The 25,933-nt window shown below is 34.6% G+C and overlaps 1 protein-coding gene across 4 annotated transcripts in view; it reads left to right on the forward strand.

Annotated features, from left to right (window-relative positions):
- Nucleotides 1–25,933, forward strand: part of LRRIQ3 (leucine rich repeats and IQ motif containing 3) — a 173,781-nt gene that overhangs the window by 138,589 nt on the left and 9,259 nt on the right. Inside the window, exons 7-9 of one of the 4 annotated variants that reach the window (XM_049111796.1) lie at nt 12,783–12,860; nt 24,672–24,889; nt 25,275–25,401. In XM_049111796.1, coding sequence (XP_048967753.1) covers nt 12,783–12,860; nt 24,672–24,889; nt 25,275–25,280 — 302 coding nt within the window. In that variant the 3' untranslated portion in view covers nt 25,281–25,401. Of the gene's footprint in view, nt 1–12,782; nt 12,861–24,671; nt 25,402–25,933 lie in introns of those variants that run through there. The other 3 variants (XM_025417980.3, XM_049111795.1, XM_025417982.3) reach the window with 3 other exon arrangements.

The raw sequence follows: 25,933 nt of genomic DNA on the forward strand, positions 1-25,933 counted from the left end.
AGAAAGATCTAAAAGTGTAATCTAGGTTTCCACCTTAAGATAGGAAAATAAGACAAAATCCAAAGCAGAAGAAAAGAGCAGAAATCAATGAAATTGAAAACAGAAAATGGAGAAAATCATCAAAAATGGTTCTCTTGGAAATACATATATAAAAGTGATAAACCTCAAGGAAGTCTAATTAAGAAAAAGGATGACATGGTTTACTAATCTCAGAAACTGAAGAGGGTGTATCACTTCAGATGCCATGGACATTAAAAGGATAATAAATGAATACTTTGAACTACTCTATGACCAAAAATTTGATAACCAAGCTGAAAGTAATTCCTGAAAGACATAATCTGTCAAAATTCACATAAGAGGTAGACAATCTATCAGCTTATATCTAAAGAAATTGAATCCATAATTAATAAACTTCCAAATCAGAAAGCATCAGGCCTAGGTAGGTATATTGGTCGATTCTACCAATTATTTAAGGAAGAAATCATACCAATTCTCTATAGTCTCTTTCAGAAGATAGAAGCAAGGGAATACTTCCAAACTCTTTATATGATGACAAAATTTAATAAGAGAATTGGAAAAAAGAAAAGGAAATAAAACCACAGACCAACATATCTCATGAACATAGATGTAAAAATTCTCAACAAAATCTTACCAAAAATAATCCAAATTTGTATTAAAAGAAATATAACCATGACCATGTGGGATTTATGCCAGGTATGCAAACCCAGCTTAATATTCAAAAATCAGTTTACATAATCCATTACATCAACAGGCTAAGAAAGAAAAATTACATGATTATATCAATAGCTACAGAAAAGGCATTTGACAAAATTCAACACATATTCAGGATAAACACTTTAGTAATAGAGGGGAACTTTCTCAACTTGGGAGAATACAAACTAGCTATCTTCATACTTAATGAGAAACTGGAAACTTTCCTACAAATATCAGATTTAAGGCAAGAATTTCCCCTCCCCCCAATGCTTTTCAACATCATACTGGAAGTCCTAGCTGATGCAATAATGTAAGAAAATGAGATAAGAGGTAGACAGACTTGAAAAGAAGGAATAAAACTTTGCAGATAACAGTCAGATGTGGGAAACAAACAAACAAACAAACAAACATCATGCTGAAAGTCCTAGCTAACACAATAAAAAAAGTCAAAGAAGAATGAAATAAATGGACAAAAATACCATGTTCATTGATAGGAAGACACATCATCAAGATCCCAAAAGTCACTTTATGCATATTGAACAAACTGATTCTAAATTTTATATTGGGAAGCAAAAGACCCAGAATAGCCAACACAGTATTGGAGAAAGTATAGAATTGGAGGACTGTGAAAGACAATGTTAAAAGAATGAAGTACAAGCCATAGACTGGGAGAAAATATTTGCAAAGACAAATCTTTTTTTTTTTTTTTTTTTTTTGCAAAGACAATTCTAATAAGGGGTTGGTATCCAAAATATTAAAAAAAAAAAAAAACTTAAAACTTAACAATAAAAGACAAACTATTTAAAAAAATAGGCAAAAAAAAAAAAAATAAAATAAAAAAAAATAAAAAAAAATAATAATAAAAAAATAAAAAAATAGGCCAAAGGCTTAACACTCTACCAAAGAAGACATGCAGATGGTAAATAAGCAGATCAAAACATGATTCACAAAAAAAAAAAAAAAACATGATTCACATCATATGGTCCTGTAGAAATGCAAATTAAAATGAAATACCTCTATGCACCTATTAGAATAACCAAAATCTGAAACACTGATAACATCAAATGCTGGGGACTATGTGGAGCAATATGAACTCTCATTGTTGGCATAAATGTAAAATGATACAGCCAACTTGGAAAACAGTTTGACAGTTTCACGCAAAACAAAACAGTCCTACCACAGGATCCTGTAATAATGCTCTGCTATTTATTCAAGGAAGTTGGAAAGTTATGTTCACAGAAAAACTTGCATATGTATGGATTCTTCTAGCAGTTTTATTCACAATTGCCAAAACTTGGAAATCCATACATCTATATAATGGAATATTATTCAACAGTAAATATTAATGAGCCATCCAGCCATGAAAAGAAATGGAGGACATCTAAATGCATATTATTATTAAGTGTAAGAAGTCAATCTGAAAAGGCAACATACTGTATAATTCCAACTATATACATACTGGAAAAGGCAAAACTATGGGGACAGTTAAAAAAATCAGTGTTTGCCAAGTGGTAAGGAGGAGGGAGAGATAAACAGGTGAAGCACAGAAGATTTGGGGGGCATTGAAACTGTTTTCTATGATACTCTAATGACTGATACATTTCATTACCTATTTGTCCAAACCCAAAAATGTGCAACATCAAAGGTTATAGTATGGACTTCAAGTGTAGTATTCACTGATTGTGACAAATTTACCACTCTGGTGGGAGACGTCAAGAGTGGGGAAAGGAGTGCATATGTTGGGATGGGGAAAATATGGGAAATTTCTACTTTCTACTCAAGTTTTGCTGTGAACCTAGAATTACTCTAAAAAATGAGATTTATTAATTAAACACACACCAAAAAATGTTTAAAATTCAGTGCTTTTTAGTCACTCTTAATCACAGAGCAATGCAACCACATGACTACATGATTCAGGATCGTTTTCATCTCCACTAAAAGAAAATTGGTACTAACTAGCAGTAACTTTCTGTTCCTTCCTCTTCTTAACCCCTGGTAACCACAAACCTACCTGTGTTTCTATCAGTTTGCCCATTCTGGACACTCATATAAATGTAATCTAAAGTACAAGGTCTTGGGATCCCTGGGTGGCGCAGTGGTTTGGCGCCTGCCTTTGGCCCAGGGCGCGATCCTAGAGACCTGAGATTGAATCCCACGTCGGTCTCCAGGTGCATGGAGCCTGCTTCTCCCTCTGCCTGTGTCTCTGCCTCTCTCTCTCTCTCTCTCTCTCTGTGTGACTGTCATAAATAAATAAAAATTAAAAAAAATAAAATAAAGTACAAGGTCTTTTGTGTCTGTCTTCTTTCATTAGCATAAAGTTGACAAAGATCATGTACGCTGCAATATGTTTCAGTATTTCATTCCTCTCTATAGATGAATAAAATTTATTACATGGACATAACACAGTTTATCTATCAGTGGCTGGACATTTTCTTGACTGTTAGAAATAGTACTTTTTTCATGTACAAGTTATGTGGATATATGTTTTTAATTCTCTTAGATATCTAGCTAGGAGTAGAATTAATGGATAGCTTGGTCACTCCTCTGTGTTTAACATTTTGATAACCTACCAAATTGTTTTTAAAAGTGACTGTATCATTTTATAGCCAGCAGTGTATGAAAATCAGCAATATATGAGGGTTCCAATTTCTCCTAATTTTCACCAACACTTGGTACTATGTGTCTTTTTTATTATAGCCAAACAAGTTGGTGTGCAATGGAATCTCACTAAGTTTTTATTTGCATTCCCTTTACCCTCTACACAGGCATTATTTTTATGTACTTATGGCTATTTACATATTTTCTTTTGATTAATTTATATTCAGATACTTAGCCATTTTATTACTGAGATATTTTTCTTTTTTTATTATTGACTTGTAAATGGTTTATGTGTTCTGGATACAAGCCTCTTGGCAGATATGTGATTTGAATATATTTTCTCTCATTCTGTGAGTTGTCTTTTCTGTTTCTTGATGGTATTGTTTGAAGCACAAATATTTTTATCTGTTTTTAATTTTGATGTAATCCAGACTTTCCCTTCCTTATTCCTCTCTTTTCTCTCCTTCCCACTTACTTTTAGCATTGTTGGCTTGTACTTTTGATATCATATCTAAGAAATCATTGCCTAAGCCAAAGTTATGAATTACTCCTATGTTTTCTTTTAAGAGATATATAGATTTAATTTATAAATTTAGGTTTATGGTCCATTTGAGTTTATTTTGCATTTAGTGTGACAGAGGGGATAAGATAGTTTTTTTGAATAAGATATTTTGAATAAGACATTTACTTCATCTAGCACCATTTATTGAAAAGGCTATTTTTTTCCTCATGAATTTTTTTGGCACTCTTGTCAGAAATCTATTGACCATAAATGGACTTATTTCTGGACTCTCAATTCTATTACATTAATGCAAATGTCTATCTCCATGCCAGTATCACTCTGTATTAGTTATTATAGCTTGTAGAAAGTTTTCAAATGAGGAAATGCGAGTCCTCCAACTTTTCTTTTTCAAGATTGTTTTGGCTATTTGGAATCTCCTGTAATTCCATATGGATTTTAAGATCAGCTTTTCCATTTGTCGAAAAAAAAAGTCATTGGCATTTTAATAGGAATTGTTTGAATCTATAGATTTATTTGGGTAGCATTTGCCATTCTAACCATTTTAAGTCTCACAATCCAAGAATATAATGTTCTTTCGATTTATTTAGGTATTTATTTCAACAGTGTTTTTTGTTTTTTGTTTGTTTCAGTATAAAAGTCTTGTATTTCTTTTTCTAAACTTATTCCTAAATATTTTATTCTTTTTGATGCTATTATAAATGAAATTGTTTTCTTAAATTATTTTTGAATTGTTCATTGCTAATGTGTAGAAATACAGTTGATTTTTAAATTAATATTTATCATGTGTCCTACAATTCTTGTTGAACTTATAAGTTCTTTTTTTTTTTTTTTTAAGATTTTATCTATTGATTGATGAGAGACACACAGAGAGAGAGGCAGAGACATAGGAAGAGGGAGAAGCAGGCTCCATGCAGGGAGCCCCATGCAGGACTCAATCCTAAAACCCTGGGATCACGACCTGAGCCAAAGGCAGATGTGTAACCACTGAGCCACCCAGGTGTCTCTGAACTTATAAGTTCTAATAGTTATTGTATTACTTAGATTTTCTATGGCGAACATCACCTCATCTACAAATGGACAAATTTTACTTCTTCCTTAGTAATATAATGCTTTTTATTTCTTTTTTTTAAGATTTTATTTATTTATTCATGAGAGACATAAAGAGAGAGGCAGAGACACAGGCAGAGGGAGAAGCAGGCTCCTTGCAGGGAGCCCGACATGGGACTTGATCCTGGGACTCCAGGATCATGCTTTGGGCCAAAGGCAGGCGCTAAACTGCTGAGCCAACCAGGCATCCCAGCTTTCTATTTCTTTTTCAAGAACTTCTTGGCTAGAACCTCCAGCACAACTTTGAATAGAAGTGGCAAGAAAAGACATCATTGCCTTGTTCCTAATCTAGGGAGAAAGCATTCACTGTTAAGTCTGATGTTAGGTGTGGGATTTTTGGACATACTCCTTATCAGATTGAAGCAGTTCTTTCTATTCTGAACTTGCTGAATCATGACCGGATTTTGGAATTTGTCAACTACTCTTTTCTCCTTCTATTGAGATGATCAGGGAGTTTTTGTCCTTTATTGATTTGGTATATTATATTAATTTTTGGGTGTTATCCATGCATTCCTGAGATAAATTCAACTTGGCCATGATATATACTTTATTATATGGCTAGATTCAGGTCATTAATATTTTGTTAAGCAGTTTTGTATTTATATTCACAAGGGATGTTGGTCTGTAGATTTATTTTGTCATCTTTGGTTTTGGTGTCAGGATAATACTAGCCTCATAGAATGAGTTGGAGTGTTTCTTGCAATTTTAGAGGAGGAGGTGGGAGAAGAGTTTGTGAAGAATTGGTATTAATTCCTTAAATAAACATTTGGTATAATTAGCCAGTGAAACCATCTGTAGTTGCTTGAATGATGTTCTCAAATATGTCAGGATCTAATCACTAGAATCTGTAAATATTACTTTATTTGGCAAAAGAGTCTTTTCAGATACAATGAAGTTAGGAACCTTGAGATGAAATAATCCTGCATTATCTGTAAGGTCTCTAAATGCCATCATCAGTGTCCTTATAAAAAAGAGATAGAGGGAGATTCTACATATACACACATAGAAAAGAGAAAGGTAATGAAGATGAAGGCAGGTAGAAATGATGTGGCCTCAAGCAAAGGAATGCTGGTGACTATCAGAAGCTGAAAAACACAACAAACAGGTTCTCTGTCAGAGCTTCTGAATGGAGTACAGTCCCACTGAAATCTTAATTTCAGCTCAGTGAAAGTAATGTTGAATTGATGGCCTCCAGAACTAAGAGAATATTCTTTTATTGTCTGAAGCCAGCAAGTTTGTGGTAAGTCTTATAATAGTACAGGAAACTAATATACCATTTGGACCTAAGGGTTTATTTGTGGAAAAATTAATTATTAATTCAATGTTTTTATTTGTTATAGGATTATTCAGAATTTCTATTTCTTCTTGGGTCAGTAGGGCAGTTTGTTCTTTTAGGAATCTGTTCATCTAAGTTATCTTATTTGTTGGCATATTATTGTTTATTGTATTCCTTATGGTCCTTTTTATTTCCATAAATTTGGTAGTCGTGAGCACTCTTTCATTTCTGATTCCAGCAATTCAAGTCTTCTCTTTTTCTCTCCTTTTTATTGGGAAGTTCATCTAAAGATTTCTAAATTTTGTCAATCTGTTCAAAAGAAAACAACTGATTTTGTTGATTTTTCTCTATTTTTTTATTTCCACTTTCATTTATTTCTAATTTAATCTTTATTTTTATCTTCTTCTGTTTATGTTGGGTTTATTATCTTTTACTAGTTTCTTAAGGTGGAAGGTGAGTTTATCTGAGATTTTCATTTTAAATATGTGTTCATAGATACAAATTTCCTTCTGAGCACTGCTTTAGCTAAACCTCATAATTTCTTTTTGTTTTCATTAATCTTATAGTATTTTTAACATCATTTGTGATATACTCTTTGATCCATTGGTTATTTAGGAATTAGATACTTAAATTCCAAAACATGAGAATTTCTACAAATGAGAACTTGTAGAATTCAAAATGAAATGGATAGCCAAACTAATAAAATCTAGATTTTAAAAATTTCTTACTATATGTTACTTATTTTTCACTCAATTCTCACAGCTAATCTATAAGGTAAGCATTTTCATTCTTCCATTTCATAGATAAAGAAATTGCAGCCTTGTGGAGTTAAATAATTTACCTACAGTTACTATCTGAAATGCTAGAATATGACATTTCAGAAATCCAATGGGTTTTGCTCATGGTTTTATACTTCTAACCACTATCCAACAGTGGCTTTTGCTGTATAATAGCTCAAAATCAACAGAATGGTAGAGGCAAAGCATTGTTTCAGTAGACATTGGAATAACATATTCTGCATAGCCAGGGTGGTCTAAGTTGAACACACACATTTAACCCTAGAATATCAGGTTGAGAAGTTTAGATCTCCAAATTAAGATCCTGATGTTAGAGCAGAAAAAGACTGAAGAGGGATCCCTGGGTGGCGCAGAGGTTTGGCGCCTGCCTTTGGCCCAGGGCACGATCCTGGAGACGCGGGATCAAATCCCACGTTGGGCTCCCGGTGCGTGGAGCCTGCTTCTCCCTCTGCCTGTGTCTCTGCCTCTCTCTCTCTCTCTCTCTCTCTCTGTGAACTGGAGGAGAACAAATCAAAACCACAATGAGATACCACCCCACACCATTCAGAATGGCTAAAATTAACAACACAGGAAATAGCAGATACCATCAAGGATGCAGACAAAGGAGAATCCTCTTACACTGTTGGTGGGAAAGCAAACTGGTACAGCCACTCTGGAAAACAGTATGGAGGTTCCTCAAAAAGTTAAAATAGAACTACCCTATGACCCAGCAATTGTGCTACTTGGTATTTGTCTAAAGGATGCAAAAATTCAAAGGGGCGTCTGTACCCCAGTGTTTATAGCAGTAATGTACACAATAGCCAAACTATAGAGAGAGACCAGATATCTATCAATTGATGAATGGATAAAGAAGAAGTGGTTGGTTATACACACATACACACTCAGGAATATTACTCAGCCATCAAAAATAATGAAATCTTGCCATTTGCAACAATGTGGATGGAACTAGAGGTTATTATGTTAAGCAAAATAAGTCAGAGAAAGACAAATACCATATGATTTCACTCACATGTGAAATTTAAGAAACAATATTAAGATAAACACATAGAGGGAGGCAAGTCATAGGGGACTCTTAACTATAGGGAACAAAGAAAGGGTTGCTGGAGCTCCCAGGAGGTTGGTGGAAGGATAGGCTAAATGGGTGATGGGCATTAAGGAGGGCACTTGATGTAACAAGCACCGGGTGTTATATCCAAATAATGAATCACTAAATTCTACCCTGAAATTAATGATACCGTTTATGCTAACTTGAATTTAAATAAAACAACAACAACAAAAAGGCAGGCTTAAAAGAGAAGAAATCATAAAGCTAGAATTGGGTTCTTTAAAGTAATGGAATCATTACCAAAGACCACATATTGTATGATTCCATTTACTTATTTATTTATTTATTTATTTATTTTTGATTCCATTTATAATAAATGTTCAGAATGCATAAATCTGTAGAAATGGAAGGCCGATTAGCAGTTGTATAGGGTTAGGGAGATGGTGGAGGTTGGAGAATGGAGAGTGACTATAATGGTTATAGGATTTCTTTTTGGTGGAATGAAAAATTTGAAAACATAGGTTGTAGTGATGGTTGCACAACTTTGAATATTTTAGAACCACTGCACTGTGCATTTTAATGGTTTGATAGTTAAATATTTCTCAATAAAGATCTTGAAAAAAATTACATGTAGACATTTTTAAAGCATGATGGATGTCAGCAATGACATGTTCATCTGAGATGTTGCTGCCAACAGCCATTTCATTGCAATTGAAACAACTATTTGTAAACAACCTCACTAGCTGATTATCAAGTGACAATGTTTTAAGTGTCTTACATATTCACATGAAAGGTACTTATAAATATCAGTTTTATTGCTTTTGTTTTTACTTTTTAGTTTTGGAAATTATAGGGTTTTGGTTAACATGTAATGCATTACAATTTTTTCCATGTAACTATAGAGAAATAGGTTCCTGGATAGCATTTTCACACAAAATATCTAATTATATTAAGTGAGGAACTAATTTCTCTGCTTCTCTGTAACTTTCTCTCCCGTTGGAATCAATCCACAGGATAGCTTTGTTTCATGTGAATGTGTGATTTTTTTTTTTAAGATTTATTTATTTATTATGAGAGAGAGAGCACTTGTGGGAGCAAGCAGGGTCACGATCCGAGTGGAAACCAAGAGTTCACAGGTCAACCACCTGTGCCACCCACGTACCCCTGAATGTGTGATTTTTATAAACTTTACTTTTTCTTGTGGTAAGCTTGGCTCCTATCTCAGGCCGTTTATACTATATTATGTGTGTATACGTAAATGGTATGGCTTAGAGGAAGACTTCAGACCTTTTTCTATTGTTACTAAGAAAATCTCAAAAGAAGAAACGGCCCCTGTGTGATCAAATTTCAATAACATTCATGTGCGTAACAAATCCGGGAAAACTCAATGTGGGACAGAAGTTGATGTCACTGCTCTTTGATTTTGTATTTACTTTATTTTTCTTTTTTCCTCTCATCTCCTTTACTTTACCTGAACTCAAAGCTGTCTCAAAGCCTATTTACCACACAAGGCCATCTGCTAGTGCTAAGGTGTCAGACAGTTTTGCTGAAGAGAGCAACTGCTTCAGACCCATTTGTGAACATTCAGATCATATCTGTACTGATTTTAAAATAGACCTTTTATTTCCTCACAGATGGCTCATAAATCTGTAATACATTTAGGAGAACCAGACAAGATCTGTTGACCACAAATGGTATTGCCCTCTGTGTTCCTGCCTTCTAAAAGTTTCATGTGACAGTTAAATCTGTCTGTTGAGATAATTTAAAATAAATGGGTTATTATATAGCCTAGTTATTTTGCTCTTCAATAGAGAAGTTTATATAACGTACAGATATAAGGATTTCTTTTTTTTGCAAACATTATTCTTTAATAGAGTTAACTCTATCTGAGAGAAATAATTGTGTTGCCTTGGTATTGAAGACTTCAGTTTGTAGAAATTATGACTGTGCCTCAAAATTATATGATATTATTAATGAAAAATATATAAAGGTAGCATTCTCCTCAATTTTTACTTATTATTACTAATAATGTTAAGCGAAACAAATAGTTCAAAATGATTTTCTTATTTTTAGGAAAAATATTTTAAAATGACATTGTATTGATGAAAAATTAATCATCTTTTATGACACAGAATTTAAATATGACGTATTAGTGAAATGTTAACTTGTGTTTGAATATGAAAGCTATGAATTTCAAAATCATTTCATTTAATCTAGTTGCCTTGTATTCCCTACTGCTTATTCTTTCTTATCTTTCAGATTTGAGATGAAGTTGATTAAAAAATAATTCTTACCTATCCAGTACAATTACTTAGACTCATTGTCATTTTACCCTGATTGATTTTCATCAGAGAACCTATTCCTGTTTGATATTTTTGTATTTATGAGTTTGTGATCTATCTTTTCCCACTAGAATGAAAGTTCCATGAGACCTGGGATCATGCCTTTCATACTACCCTTCTGTACAAAGTGCATCGCACATAGCCAATGTTCAATGTTATGGATGCACTTTGCACATGTATTGTATCTGTTATATATGCTATAGTAAGCAAATAAAAGATTTTTTTAATTAAAGAGAAATTGCTGATATCCATAGAAACCAAGTAATTCTCAAATAAAAAGGAAAATAAAATTTAGAGAAAAAAATTAAGAAGGAGTTTTAATAAGAAATTTCATAGTTGTGATTCCTAAATTTCAATTGAATTTGCAAGCTACTAAAATATGAATGAGTGGATGGAAGGATGGATAGATGAATTAATAGATGAATAAATCAAAATGATTCTAGGAAGCTAGAAGCTATTAAGTTCTTCACTGAGACCATATGTAATTTTAAGTAGCTGCCATTGGGGGAAATTGGTGTCTATTACATTAATAAAACACTGAAATTGAGATTTGAGATCTGAGACTGGATAAATGCTCACAGAATCTTAGACTGCGAGGTACATTATCTAAAAAGAAATTAAAATAGAAGAATCATTAACATACAAGGATGAATTACAATTGAAATGAAATAGAAATCAATAATTTAGGAACGAGGAAAAGAGAAAAATGAACTCTAATATGACCACAAGTAGCAATTAAAAATCCCAAATATCTATTTTATAGTAGACTATATATAGTCTCTGAAGGTTCCATGAGACTTCTGACATTTCTACTTACTGATTTCTACTTTGAAGCTTGTATCATTGGAAATAATCATAAAATTGTGTCCTTTAGAGGTTGATATTCTAAGAATATAAGGGCTTATATTTAAGAAATACTTAAGGTCTGCCTTTTCTGGCTATTCTAATCACTGAACTGAAATTTGGCAATATCTTTTGGTCTCTGCATCTCTCAACTGAAGACAAAAAATGTAAAAAAGTTAGTGTGAAAGCAGGACATGAGGAAATATATCTATCATCATTATTTACTTTGTAGTCTCTTGCCAAATTCAAGGGAGGAGGCATGCATTTTGTGGGTTAGGCCTAACTGTGTACTTTTATTTTTATTTTTATTTTATTGTGGTAAGAATCCCTAATATGAGATCTAACCTTGTAACAAACTTTAAGTGTACAATACAATATTGTTGACTACAGGTACAATGGTGTACTCTACAAGCAGCTCTCCAGAGCTCCTTCATCTTGCTTACCTGGAATGATGCCAGTTAATTAGTAGCTCCCCAGTTCCACCTCCCACAGACCTTGGCAACAATATTTCACTCTGGTTCTATGTATTTGAGATACTTCATGAAAATGGAATCATTTGGCATTTGTCTTTCTATGACTGGCTTATTTCACTTTGCATGATGTCCTCAAAACTCATTATATTGTCTCATTATCTCAGAATTTCCTTCTTTCTTAATGCTAAGTATATTCCATTATGTGTATATGTGACATTTTCTTTTTGCATTCACCTCTTGATAGACATTTAGGTTGTTTCCATACCTCGGCTATTGTGTATAGTGCTGCAATAAACATTGCAGTTCTAATAATGTCTCTTCTAGATCCTGATTTCAGTTATTTTTGATAAAAATTCAGAAATGGGATTACTAGATCATATTGTATTTCTATTATTAATATTTTGAGAAATCTTCAGGCTATCTTCCATAGCGTCTGCACCATTTTTGTATTGCCACCAACAGTGTGCAAGGGTTCCAATTTCTCCACATTCTTACCAACATTTGTCAACTTTTATTTTTTAAATACCCATCCTGACGTGTGTAAGGGGAGATCTAATTGTGGTCTTAACACATTCTCCTGATGATTAGTGACTTTGAACACTTTTTTTTTTAATGTATTGTTAGCCATTTGTATGTCTTCTTTGGAGAAATGTCTATTAAAGTCTTTAGTCCATTTACACAATTTTAAAAACCAATATTATGAGTTTTATTCATTTAATTATAGGAGTGTCTTACACATTTTGGAGATCAACCCCTTATCAAATATGCGGTTTGCAAATATTTTCTCCTTCTGTAGACTTTTTCCTTTGTTGATTGCTTTGCTATGCAGAAGCCTTTTAGTTTGGTATAATTCAATTTGTCTATTTTTGCTTTGTTTCCTCTGTTTTTGTTGTCATATCCATGAAATCATTGTCAAAACCAATATCATGAAGCCCTTCCCCTACATTTTCTTCTAGGAGTTTTATAGTTTCAGGTCATACTTTAAGGTTTTAATCCATTTTGAGTGATTTTTTTGTGTGTGTATAGTGTGAAATAAGGTTCCAATTTCGTTCTTTTCCACGTAGACATCCAGTTTTCCCAGCACCACTTGTTGAAGGACACTATCCTTTCCTCACTGTGTATTCTTGGCACCCTTGTCAAAGGTCAGTTGACTGTATGTGTGTAGATTTATTTCTGGGCTCTCTATTCTGTTCTACTAGTCAATGTGTCTACCTTTATGCTACTATCTTCTCTTGATTACTGTAACTTTGTAATATATTTTGCCTCTAGTCTTGTTCTTCCTCAAGATTGACTTGACTATTTGTAGTCTTTTGTGTTTCCAAATGAATTGTAGAATTGTTTTTTCTATTTCTATAAAAAAAATTCCATTGGTATTCTGATAGGGAGTTACACTGAATTTGTAGATTGCTTTGGGTAGTATAAGCATTTTAACAATATTAATTCTTCCGATTCACTGAACACAAGATAATCTACTTATTTGTGTCTTCATTGTTTTCCTTTTTTCATTAGCATGTTAATGTTTTAAGTGTATAGATCTCTCACCTTAGTTTAATTTATTCCTACACATTTTAACTGTTTTGATGCTATTGTAAATGGGATTGTTTTCTTGATTTCTTTTTCAGATAGTCTGTTGTTAACATATAGAAAAGCAACTGTAGGGAAGGAGAGGAAAAAATAAAACAAGATGAGATCAAGACAGGGAGACAAACCATAGGAGACTCTTAATCCTAGGAAATAAACTGAGCATTGATGGAGGGGAGAGGAATGGGGAGATGGGTTAACTGGGTGATGGAGGGCACATGATGTCATGAGCACTGGGTATTATATAAGGCTGATGAATCACTGACCTCTACCTCTGAAACTAATAATACATTATATGTTAGTTAATTGAATTTAAGTTTAAAAAATAGAATAAATTTATGTGTAGCAATTTTACTGAATTAATTAATTCTAACCCAGTTGGTGGGGGGATTCTTCACAGTTTTCTAGATATAAGATCATGTCCTCTGGAAACAGGAATAGTTTTACTTCTTTCTGATTTAAATGCCTTTTGTTTCTTTTTCTTGTCTGATTCTTTTAGGATTTCCAGTACTATGTGTTTTTTTTTTAATTTTTAAAGATCTTATTTATTTATTCATGATAGAGAGAGAGAGAGAGGCAGAGACACAGGCAAAGGGAGGAGCAGGCTCCATGCAGGGAGCCTGATGCGGGACTCGATCCCGGGACTCCAGGATCACACTCTGGGCCAAAGGCAGGTGCTAAACTGCTGAGCCACCCAGGGATCCCCTCCAGTACTATGTTAAACAGGAATGACTTCCTTGTTTTATTCCTGATATTAGAGCAAAAGCTTTCAGTTTTTCACCATTGAGTATGATGTTGGCTGTAGTTCATTGCCACTAGGCATGCCTAATAAGAAATGCTAAAAAGAATTCTTCAATTTGAAAGAAAGTAATACAAAACAGCAATGTTACAGACTATGTACTATTAATATAAGTACTACCTTAGACACTTTAAGACACCAAGACAGAGACCTACCAACAGATTATTTTTATGCCCCTTTATTATCTACCAAACAGTATTAAACAGCATTTCATCATTTTGTGTTTATGTATGCTCTTGTCAACCCTCTGCTTAAGAAACAAAAAAAAAAGAAACAAACAAACAAAAAAAACAAGTACCAGAAAAACTCTGAACATATTTGGATTCTGAGCAGTTTTTAGGGAGAGAGGAATGTGTTAGATACTAAGGAGTTCCTTGCTGTGAATCTTCTAAGTATGGAAATCTTCAGGTCATTTTACAATATATTTTGGTACAGAAATTATTGGCAGGCATGATTTATAATCGCGGCTCCATTATTTTACACAAGGCTTGTGTAGTGGACAGATCCCTTTCTGGTTTTTAGTGGCAACATTTTTTTTAAAAGCTAGTATGAATTTTGCATGGGAGATATTTTAGATTTTCATGTTATTTGCTTACTAGTTTCGATTTGTTTAACATCTTTTTTTATAGGCAAGAGACAAAAAGAATCGTAAATTTTACAGTGAGAGTTAAAGGGCTTCTGATCTATTAAGAATTCAACCAAGGATTTCTGAGAACACCTATGTGCATATCCAATTTTCAGTCATAACTTTGATACCCTGCTCTGCTTTTTCAGACTAAGTGTGCAACTAGAATCTACTTTAATACCTTGTTTTTTGCATTGTTTTGACTTCTCCTTAAACCAGTGGCCAAATAAGTGTTATTTCTAACTCTGCAATTCAACTAGGCAGTTCTAAATTTTTTCCCTGAAAAGAAAAAAAAAAAAAAGCTATAGTAAAGGAGAATGTAAAATAGAACTGTATAAGCTATTTTCTTATTTGACTCAGTAATTTAAGTAAAGGGCTAATTCCATAGTAGTGCCAAGAAATGTTTGAAAAATATGTATTAATCTGTCTCTAGGCATTTTCCTTTAATAAGCTTGGATAAGAGATACAGTAACCAAACTTCCTAATGTCATATTTTTCCTTTTCTATGTCAACTGTTTTTTGACAGTTTGTTTGCATTACCTTATGTCGGTGCCCTTCATATCCAGCAGTAGTATTACATTATTGCTTGCCTTGTGTGTATAGACAGATGACCTTTAGCCCTTTTGGGTTATGTTTATTGTCGGTTCCCTAATTCACAAGTGTGAGTACCATTTTGTGGCCTATTGTTACTGAAAAGTTTTTACTGGATATTGAGCCACTGCACATTGGATAGAAGGTGCTTATGAATCAGATCACCAGTCTACCTCACAGATGTGAACTGGCATGTGTATGGCTTTCATGATTATTTTTCTTGTCCTATGATAATGCAAGAGTAGCAAGAAAAATGTAGCTGATACAAAGATGTTACACATGTAGACCTTATACTTGCTTGTATAGAAAGTTCACTTTTAAAGCTCCTACCTTAATATAGTCATTGTTTTGGCCCTTATTGCTGTCAGCTGGATCTAATAAAGACTCTTGATGCCACTCTCAGATAAGAGATAGGAAAGGCAAAACAAACAAACAAAAAAGGCTATAGAACAGTAAGTAGATGAAAAGTGTCAGAATAAGTGAAAAAGGAAGGAAAACTAAATCAATGAGGTGAGGAAAGAAGTACTATCAGATATTTCAAACGGGTTATCCCTCTGCTATACCTAACTCTCATAACGGGACTTTCTTCTTTTAACTGAAGTATAGTTGACACACAAGGTTACATTAGTTTCAGTGAGACTCTCGAATTCCTTGTAAAACACAAACTGTCGGGCAGCCCCAGTGGCGCAGCGGTTTAGTGCCGCCTGCAGCCCGGGATATGATCCTGGAGTCCTGGGATCGAGTCCCACATCGGGCTACCTGCATGGAGCCTGCTTCTCCCTCTGCCTGTGTCTCTGCCTCTCTGTCTTGCTCTGTCTCATGAATTAAACAAAAAAAACAAACTGTCTTTTAGAAAAAGTAATATAGTTAGAAGTACAATATGTATTTTTAAAATTCATCTTGAGGGCCCCCTAAGTGATGTAGTTAAGTGTCTGATTCTTGGTGTTCAGCTCAGGTCAAGGACGTCAGGCAGGGTTGCAGTAGTCCAAAGCTTAACTAGAATTGGAAGACTTCATTCCAAGATGGCAAATTCGTATGACTCTTCTTCACAGGTGTATGTTCCTTAATGACTATTAGCAGAAGCCCCTTGCCCTATGGGCCTTTCAAAAGAACTGCTTAGACTTTCCCCATATCAGGTCATCTGCCAGAAAGAACCCAGAGCAGGACACAGTACCTTTTATGAGTCTTGTGAGACACACACTATTTCTTTTGCCATATTGTATTCATTATCAGTAAATCAGTAAACCCACCACATTTGGTTCCATACTTTGAAAGGAAGTGTGCAAAGGATTTGTGAGTCTATTTTTACCATCACTGTATCCGATATAAAGATTTTGTAGGGCAGCCCCGGTGGCGCAGCGGTTTAGCCCCGCCTGCAGCCCGGGGTGTGATCCTGGAGACCCTGGATCGAGTCCCACATCGGGCTCCCTGCATGGAGCCTGCTTCTCCCTCTGCCTGTGTCTCTGCCTCTCTGAATGAATAAATAAATAAATCTTTAAAAAAAAAAAAAAAGATTTTGTACTCATGGAATGGAAATCAAGCTCAAGTTCATCAAATAGTTAACAGCTGTTTTGTCTTTACAAAGACATCACTTCAAAGTTTTATATATAAATTCAGTATTTGATATCTCATTTAATAATTTATATCCTATTTTATCACCATAAGAATATAAATGGAATATAATTACATGTCTTTTTCTCCAGATTACAAACCCCTCTCTTTTTTTTTTTTTTTAACCAGCATACTTTACAAATATTAGTATTCTGATTTCTTCCATGGCTAGAAAAATTTGGAAGCGCTGTTCCTTAAGAGTGGGATAAAACCTGTTCATAGAGTTTATAGAGAAGTCTGTTTATAAGATGGGCAGTAGCTGCCCATCTTAGCACCTTGGGTAAATTTTAGTTTTTGGAGAATAAGGAACACGTCTTACATATCCTTGCATCCTATACTACAGCTAGCATACTGTTTTGTATTTTTGGCATTCAGTTAAAAAAATTCAGCTATTTGTTGAATATGAGTATTTATACTCCAAACAAATTTTATTTATTAAAGTTGTATTTACTTATTTGAGAGTGAGCTAGCACATGGTGGGGAAGGGCAAAGGGAGAGGGAGTGAGAATCTAAGCAGACTTCATGCTGAGTTCAGACCCGTCATAGGGCTTGATCTCACAACCCTGAGCTCATGACTTGAAGGAAACCAAGAGTCAGATGCTTAACCGACTGAGCCACCAAGGAGTCCCAAAAAGTATAAAACAATTTTTATAGTCATTCAGACATTTCCAATAGTTGAAAGATTCTGTGCAGGAATTTTCTCCATTTCTTTCATTGACAAATGTAACATTGTGTATGTGTGTGTGTGTGTGTGTGTAAATGTGAATGGACTCAATCTAATTGAATCATTCTATATCATTCTGTATTTTAAAATAAGAATCATTCTATATTTTAAAATCATTCTATATTATATAATGATAATCATTCTATAATTTAATATCATTCTATATTACATATAATATAGAATATTTTAAAATAATAATGAAATTCTGTATTTTAAAATAATAATGAAATTCTAAGTTACAGAAGAGCACTCACTGTGCTTATAGGAAGAATATCATCAAAAATGTACATCAACCGGGCAGCCCCGGTGGCTCAGCAGTTTAGCGCCGCCTTCAGCCCAGGACCTGATCCTGGAGACCTGGGATCGAGTCCCACATCGGGCTCCCTACATGGAGCCTGCTTCTCCCTCAGCCTGTGTCTCTACCTCTCTGTCTCTGTGTCTCTCATGAATGAATGAATAAATAAATAAATAAATAAATAAATAAATAAATAAATAAATAAAAACTGTATATCAACCAAAAATGGATTGAAGTATCTGATATATGCGTACCAGGATTTGAGAGTTTCCCACCCCAGGTTGGCTGTGCTTTGGGCTATGTGCCATGCTTTTTAAGCACCTATTTCATGAGTCTCTTGTTAATGGTAAACACCACTACACATAGTAACTCACTGCCTAAGTGCATTTTTCAAGTGATAGAAAACCTCCTGAGCCCCCATTGCTATGACTGTAGAACAATATGTCAGACCCCACTTAAATTCCAGTCTCTAGTTGAAATTTATGCCAAATGGAGCCTAAAGGCTGTAGCAGTCCACCCCCCACCAGAGTGATCAATGTCACTGAGCATTCCCATTATTCACTAAGAGCACGCTAGTGTGCACAGCATACCATCTAAGGAATGGTGCTTAGAAACTCCGAAGAGAGGGTGCTCCTTTTTTTTGTATTAGCTGCTCAGGCTTTCATAACCAAATACCACACACTGGGTGGCTTAAACAGAGATTTATTTTCTCACAGCTAGGAAGGCTGGAAGTCTAAGGTCAGGGTACCAGCATGGTCATTTCCAAGTGAGACCCCTTTCTAGCTTGTAGATGGCAACCATCTTCTGTGTGTTCACATCACCTTTTTTTTTTTTTAATTTATTTTTTTATTTTTTTAGTGCATGTGTGCAAGGAGAGAGAAAGAAAGCGAGCTTTTTGGTGTCTCCTCTTTTAAGGACACTAATCATATTAGATCAGTATCATTCTATTATTTGTTTTCTGTCCTTAGTTTTTTGTTCCCCTGTCTTCTTTTTGTGTATTCAGATATTTTTGTAATCTATTTTAATTTATCATTTGGATTTTTAGTTGACCCTCTTTGCATTATGTATTTACTTTCTGTAGGGATTTTAATATAAATCCTTAACTCCGCACAATCTATTTAATATTGTACCACTTCACATAAAATACACAGAGGATGAATGTAAATGGCTTATCTGGTTGCATGATTGTTGTATTTTATATGAAGTAATATACTTCATGATATAATTTTCATTCGTATTATGTGTTTTAGGTTATTTTGTGGGCATCATAAATGTTGTATACTCTGGATTCTGTTATAAGAGTATTAATGTTTATAACAAGTCATTGTTTTTGTTTATTCTCCAGAGTTCTCAGATATTTGTTCTTTGTTTTATTGTTTTATTTTCTAGATGTTAGCCATATGTGAGCATCTTACCCCAACATATTTGCTATTTCTTTTAAAGATTTTATTTATTTATTCATGAGACACACAGAGAGAGGCAGAGACACAGGTAGAGGGAGAAGCAGGCTCCTCACAGGAAGCTCGATGTGGGACTCGATCCTGGAACTCCGGGATCACTCCCTGCGCCGAAGACAGGTTCTCAACCACTGAGCCCCCCAGGCGTCCCTTTGGCTATTTCTTTAAGCCTCAGTTCTTTTTTTTTGAAAAAATAGGGATAAAAATAATACAGTACTTACCTCATAAGATTGTTGAAACTGAATTATGTTATTTATTTAAAGGATGTGTAACAAGTGACATATAGCAAACATTTAGTATATATTAGCTGTATCATTATGATTAGTGGTCAATACCATCTACCTAATAAGGTTATCAATATTAAAATAAATGATAAATATATATGTAAAGAAGTAACCCTAGTAGCTACCACATGGTAAGGGTTCAGAATATGACACTATTTATGTTATTCAAAATGAGTAATCATTTTATAGATGGTGATGCAAATGGGGCCTTTCAAATAAGTAGGAATAGCATGGACCAAAGATAAAAAGTAGAAGTGTCTAAGTCCTATTCAGGAGTTGTGACTATTATATTTGAAGTGTAAGGTTCTTAAAGGGAATAACAAGAGATATGGGAAGTACAGAAACTGAGGGTGCAAAAGATGGGAGGAAAGCATCAATTTATTTATTTTTTTATTTTTTTTAAAGATTTTATTTATTTGTTCATGAGAGACACACACAGAGAGAGAGGCAGAGACCCAGGCAGAGGGAGAAGCAGGCTCCATGCAAGGAGCCTGATGTGGGACTCGATCCTGGGCCTCCAGGACCACGCCCTGGGTCAAAGGTAGGCGCTCAACCGCTGAGCCCCCCAGGTGTCCCGAAAGTATCAATTTAAAATCAGCAGCCCACTACCCAAACTGAAGAGTATTCCTGAATTGGCCTAGCTGTCTGTAAGAACAATATTCATTAGGCACATGTTTATTGAAATCCTGTCACGCACCAGAGATTCTTCTAAGTGCTTTTAGTTTAAAGTAGTGAACAAAACAAATGTGGTCTCAACTTTCATAGAACCTTGGGGGACTTGTAACCTATGTTTTAACAAAATAATTTATTATATATCTACCAAGTCCTGGGCACTGAACTAAGATATTAAGTAACTTAAAACAATGCATACAGTACAGTGTTACTCTCCTACTTCCTGTCTGTTATTGGGCAACGTCCCTCTAGCAAATGTGACCATATAATCGATCTTCCAAACTGGGTTGCTTCTGAGACTGAAAGCGGTCACTGTTAGTAAACTTCACCAGGATAGTAGGAAAAGCGGGCACTTTCCTTTGCAAACTGGGTGTATGCATATGCCAAATCTCTTCACATATAGTGGCATCCAGTTAAGATTTTTTTTGTTTTTTTTTTTAAGACTATAAGATTTTTGAGCCAGCACTGTTTTCAGTTTTGAAGACTCTAGCTTATAGTAGGTGGTGCCATATATTTATTAATCTAGGTCAAATTAGTTTTCACTTGTAAACCTGTAATGGACGAAGCTGAATTTCTTTTTATCATTTAAAGTTCTGGCACTCTAAATCGTGCCTGGGAATTAACCTACAAGTCATTTATGTCTTGACAAAGCATTATAAATGTGGTTAGAAGTAATTGGTAGGTGGTATTGAATAAGTACACAAGTGTAAAAGCATGTAAGTTTTTATAGGCTATGGCAAAGGATTTGAATTTTATCATGAGGTCATATGTAAACTCTAGGCCTTTAAAGACAGTTTTAAGAGATCACTCTGGCTGATCGCTCTGTGGGCAGTGAAGTGTGTGTGTGTTGGGAAATACAGAGACTAAAGTGATTGCAGTTAGTCAAAGTAAGAATTGATAGAAACTTGAAGTAGCCTCATGGTGGGAAATGGAGAAAAAATCAGTTAATTTGAGCTACATTTTTGTAGGTTTTACCTACATACTAATTGATAAAATTGATGTGGGAAGAGTAAACTAGTAGGTAGCATTTGCTGAAATAGGACTGATTTTAGAGGGGATTGGTTTCTAGTAGCAAAAAAATTGAATGCATGAACTTTGAAAAATACTCTGGGACTTCCAAGTGGAGATGATAAATATGAGAGTTATCAGTGCAGAGATTGATATTTAAAGCCATGAGAATGATTCATTTAAGGAGAGAGGTGGAGATGGGAAGGAGACCGAGTATCAAGTCCTCAAGTACTTTGAAGATTCTGTGGAGAAAGAAGAAGTGCAAACTGAGAACAACCAGAAAGCTAGAAGAAAATTCAAGGGAGCTTCAGAGAATCTAGGAAAAATAAAAAAAATATATATCTCTAAGATATCCGGATGGTTTCAGAGACTATGGAAATCAGAGAACTTGAACAGCAACAACAACAAAAAGATTTTAACAAGAAGAAACAATTAACTGTTAAGTGCTAGTGAGAGTTAAGAAAGATTAGAACAGAAAAAAAAAAATTATTTTATTTATCACCATAAAATCCTGTGGTAGGAAGAGTTTCAACATTTGAGTGGGAACAGTAGTATAAGAACCGTATCTAAATGAGTTGAAAAAATATATACGGTGAAGAAAAGAAGGTAGCACAGGGAGACAAGTCAATAAATTTTATTTTAATATTGAACGGGAAGGTGAAATTGTATCCAGAGGGCCGTGGATTGAGAATGTGGTAGTGCTGGCACTGGTGACAATGGTGGTTATAGTGGTTTGGTGGGAATGACCCAGTAGTGAGGCAATGACAAAGGAGAAGTTAGGATCATTGCAGAAGTGAAAGTAAAGGCTGATGGGGCCAAAGTACATGTGAAAAATTTGACCACTGCTCAAGGAAGGGATGCTTCCTTTACTGTATCAGGGTAGAAGAAGAAAGTGCATGAACATCAGATAGGTTTATAAATTTGGTTGTAAAAAGATGAGAACACTTCCATCAGTTGGCTTCTATTTTTACAATAACTGGTGAGATTAATTATAAAGTCTTGAAACAAAATATGCATATAAAGAAGGCTTCCTGTGTATTCTGTACTTCACTATGTGGATGTTGAGGGGAGCAATAAAAGTGCTTTGCTGTATTTTCCCCACTCGTTATTAGATTATCTGACTATTTGAACTATACTATTGATGGAATTGAGGAGATAAGCTCTAAGTTTTCCATATAAAATATAATGAAAAAGTAATAATAACATGTGGTTCTTACTCCTTATAAGGCATCGTTCTATTACAAACTCAACCTCTGGGAAGGGAAGAGAGGATGGAGACCAAATTGAATCCCTTAATGGCCAATGATATAATCAATCATGTCTGTGTAATGAAACCTCGATAAAAACCCATAAATTCTGGGTTCTGAGAGCTTCTGTGTTGGTGAACACGTGGGGGTTTGTGCGGAGTGATGTGCTTGGAGAGAGCATGGAAGCTTTGTGTCCTTTTCCCATACTTTGCCCTAGTCATCTCTCTGGCTGTTCATGAGTTATAGCCTTGTATAACAAACCAGTAATCTATTCAGTAATTTGTTTCTCTGAGCTCTGTGAGCCACTCTAGCAAACTGAACCCAAGTTAAGGTTCGTGGAACCTCTAATATGTAGCCAGTTTGTCAGAAGCACAGGTGATAATCTGGACTTGTGATTGGCATCTGAAGAGGGTAGGGATGGTCTTGTAGGACAGAACCTTTAACCTGTGAGATATGACCCTGTCTCCAGGTAGATAGTGTCAGATTTGAGTTGAATTGAAGAACAGTCAGCTGGTTTTGGAGCATTGCTTGGTGGTATGAAAAAAAAAAAAAATCCCAGTCTCCCATATGAATTGAAACTGATGACCAAACCTTTCATGACTTATTAGTTGTGTTTTCTATTCTTGATCTTTCATTCTTGGCCAGCTTTCTCATGCCAAGATTCACACATAAAACCAAAGAATACAAAAGAATAACTTTTCTAGGTAGTTGCCCTAGACCACAACCTACTTACTCTAGATTTTGTCCCACTGTGTCTAGTGCCTTGCTTTGGTCCCAAACTCTTAATAGTTATTTCTGGACACTTCGGCTTTGTTTCATGGTAGATTACCTTTTATACTTGGTAGCCGTGATTTTTCTACTTTGCTTTAGACTTTGTTCCCTTTCTCATTTAACATTCCTGTGGCCTCTAGTGAAAATCATGCCTAGTTGCCTCTTTCCTACTGCCTGCCTAGACCGGTCCTGCCCTTCTTCATGGTCACCTTAACTTCCATAAAATTTTCACCATCAGATTTGCATTTGACGTATAAAGATTTTAAGAGAATTTTTCTATTAAAAATATAGTTATTGTAGACTATAGTTAGTAGAGATGTAATTTTAATAGATAGAGGGAATTAATCAAACATATTTTCCTAAGACTAATAAGCATACATTTTTTAAACTGTATTTGCCACCTGATCCTAAATTTATGGCTAGATTGTTAGAAAGTAAATATATGAACAATGATGTGATTCAAGTTATTAGTCAGGTCTATATGTTATTATAATAACAAATAGACCCAGAAATATATATTGACTCAAATATAATTGCCATTTATTTCTGGCTTGTATAAGAGCCCAAGTCTGATTAATCCTGGTGAATGAGTAGTTTTTCACAAAGTAATTCAGGGAGCCAGGGTCCTTCCACATTGTGGATTCACCATCTTCTAGGGCCTTATCATCGTCTCTATCTAGTGAGTCAGAAGAATAAGGAAAATATAGAGAAGACATATTTGTTTCCTAATAGACTTGGTCCAGAAATGACACATATCACTTCTGCCCACACTTTACTGGAGAGGACTTAGTCTTATCACCACACATAGTAGCAAAAGAAGCTGAAGGATTTGTGTCTCCCATAAAAGAAAAAGAAAAAAAAAATTTGACAGCAGCTATTAATTCCTACCAGAGTTAAGACAAATAAAGTAAAATGGATTACAAAGTCCTTTGCAAATATGAGATAATAATAACCATATGTAAAAATAGTATGTGCGATTAAATACTAAGTGAAAGGTTAAGATACTGCTATTGAGTCATTGCAAGTTAAATGATTATGAGAGAGAATGCAGGAAATACAGGTATTGGTGCATTTTTGTGTTAAGCAGTTTCAATAGTGATTTCCCTCTCCAAAATCACTATTAAAACACAAGTTTAAAAGGAACATCAGTTGGGAAAAATTCTTCTTAATAAAGTCAATAAGACACTCTGTCAACTTTATTAATGTAGCTATCAAAACAAGAAGGGCAGAAAATAAACTGTGCTTAGCCCTTGTGTCATGTAGTATATTTGTCTTCCATGTGATGTAGGTCAGAAGGAGTCTGAAGATGAAACTGAGGGTGAAGAATTGGATGCCAGTTTTAGGATATCAGTGTTCAAACTACCCATACTTACTTCCGATTCACTGAAGTATGCTGCATTACTGAAAGGAAAAGAGCATGATTATTTTCCTACCTGTGTCCAGCCATCTTCTACTACTCATCAAAAACCAGCAATTAAAAAAAAAGACATGCTGTTGAAAAGTAATGTAAGAAAAGAGTTTTTTATAGCACACAGAACTGGTATAAAACTCCGAAAACTTTGTGATATTGACAAATATTACTCAGAACAAAAGAAGCTAGAAAGCCATAAAAAAAAATTAGCAGCTATCACCATGGCACGAGGTGTCCAAGAAAGAGTTAGCTCAATTATTCAAGAAAACCTAAATAAGAAAAAAAATGCGGCACAAAAACGAATTGCAAAAGATAATGAGACAATTCAGAATGGTTTACAACAACGTTGGCAGGACAGACATGATTATCTAGAAAAAGTCAGAGAGAGGAGAGCTCTGTTTCTAGCAGAAAAAAACCAAAAGGCTGAAGACCGTTTGTTAATTCAAAACATAAGTAATGAGCGCACTCTTTTGTCCAAAGGAATGATTAAAATGGACAGATTGAGGAAGAACCAGGCTGTCTTACAACAGAAAAGTCTGATTGTTCAACAAAGAGTAGAAATGGAAAAACATCAAAAGAATTTATTGAAACAAATGAAGGAAATCAGGTAGGTAGAGTTTTGATATCATAAAAACTTTTAAGTCAATTATAGGTAAATATTGCATACTAAGTATTGAGATCCAATAAACAGTACTTTGTTTATAACATTCTCTTTGAAAAATAGAAACAATTACCAAAGATGAGACAATAAAGCAACTCCATCTCATGCCACCTCCACCTTCATCCAAGAAAACCTACTTCTTAATTAGTGGCTGTTCTTATCCTAAATGTCGTCATCGTCAGCCCCTTGACCAGTGCTAGAAACCGCCATGTCTTTTACAACTCAGTCTTTCTCATCGGCCAACAGCTAATGTTTCCTTATTCGTTTTACTTCTACAAAGAGTCTCAGGCTGATCCTTTTCAATCTCACTTCTCTCATTCTAATACAGACGCTCATAATCATTCTAAGAATTCACCTTTTATCCGTCCCCTCGAGAATACCATCTCCATCCTCAAGACATCCTTTCTTCAACCCCTATCTGTTCTCCGGCCTACAAGCCTCAACTGTCTTTTAAAATTAGGTTCTGATCACATCACTT

The sequence above is a fragment of the Canis lupus genome, chromosome 6 (assembly GCF_003254725.2).
Source record: "Canis lupus dingo isolate Sandy chromosome 6, ASM325472v2, whole genome shotgun sequence".
NCBI classification, from domain to species: domain Eukaryota; kingdom Metazoa; phylum Chordata; class Mammalia; order Carnivora; family Canidae; genus Canis; species Canis lupus.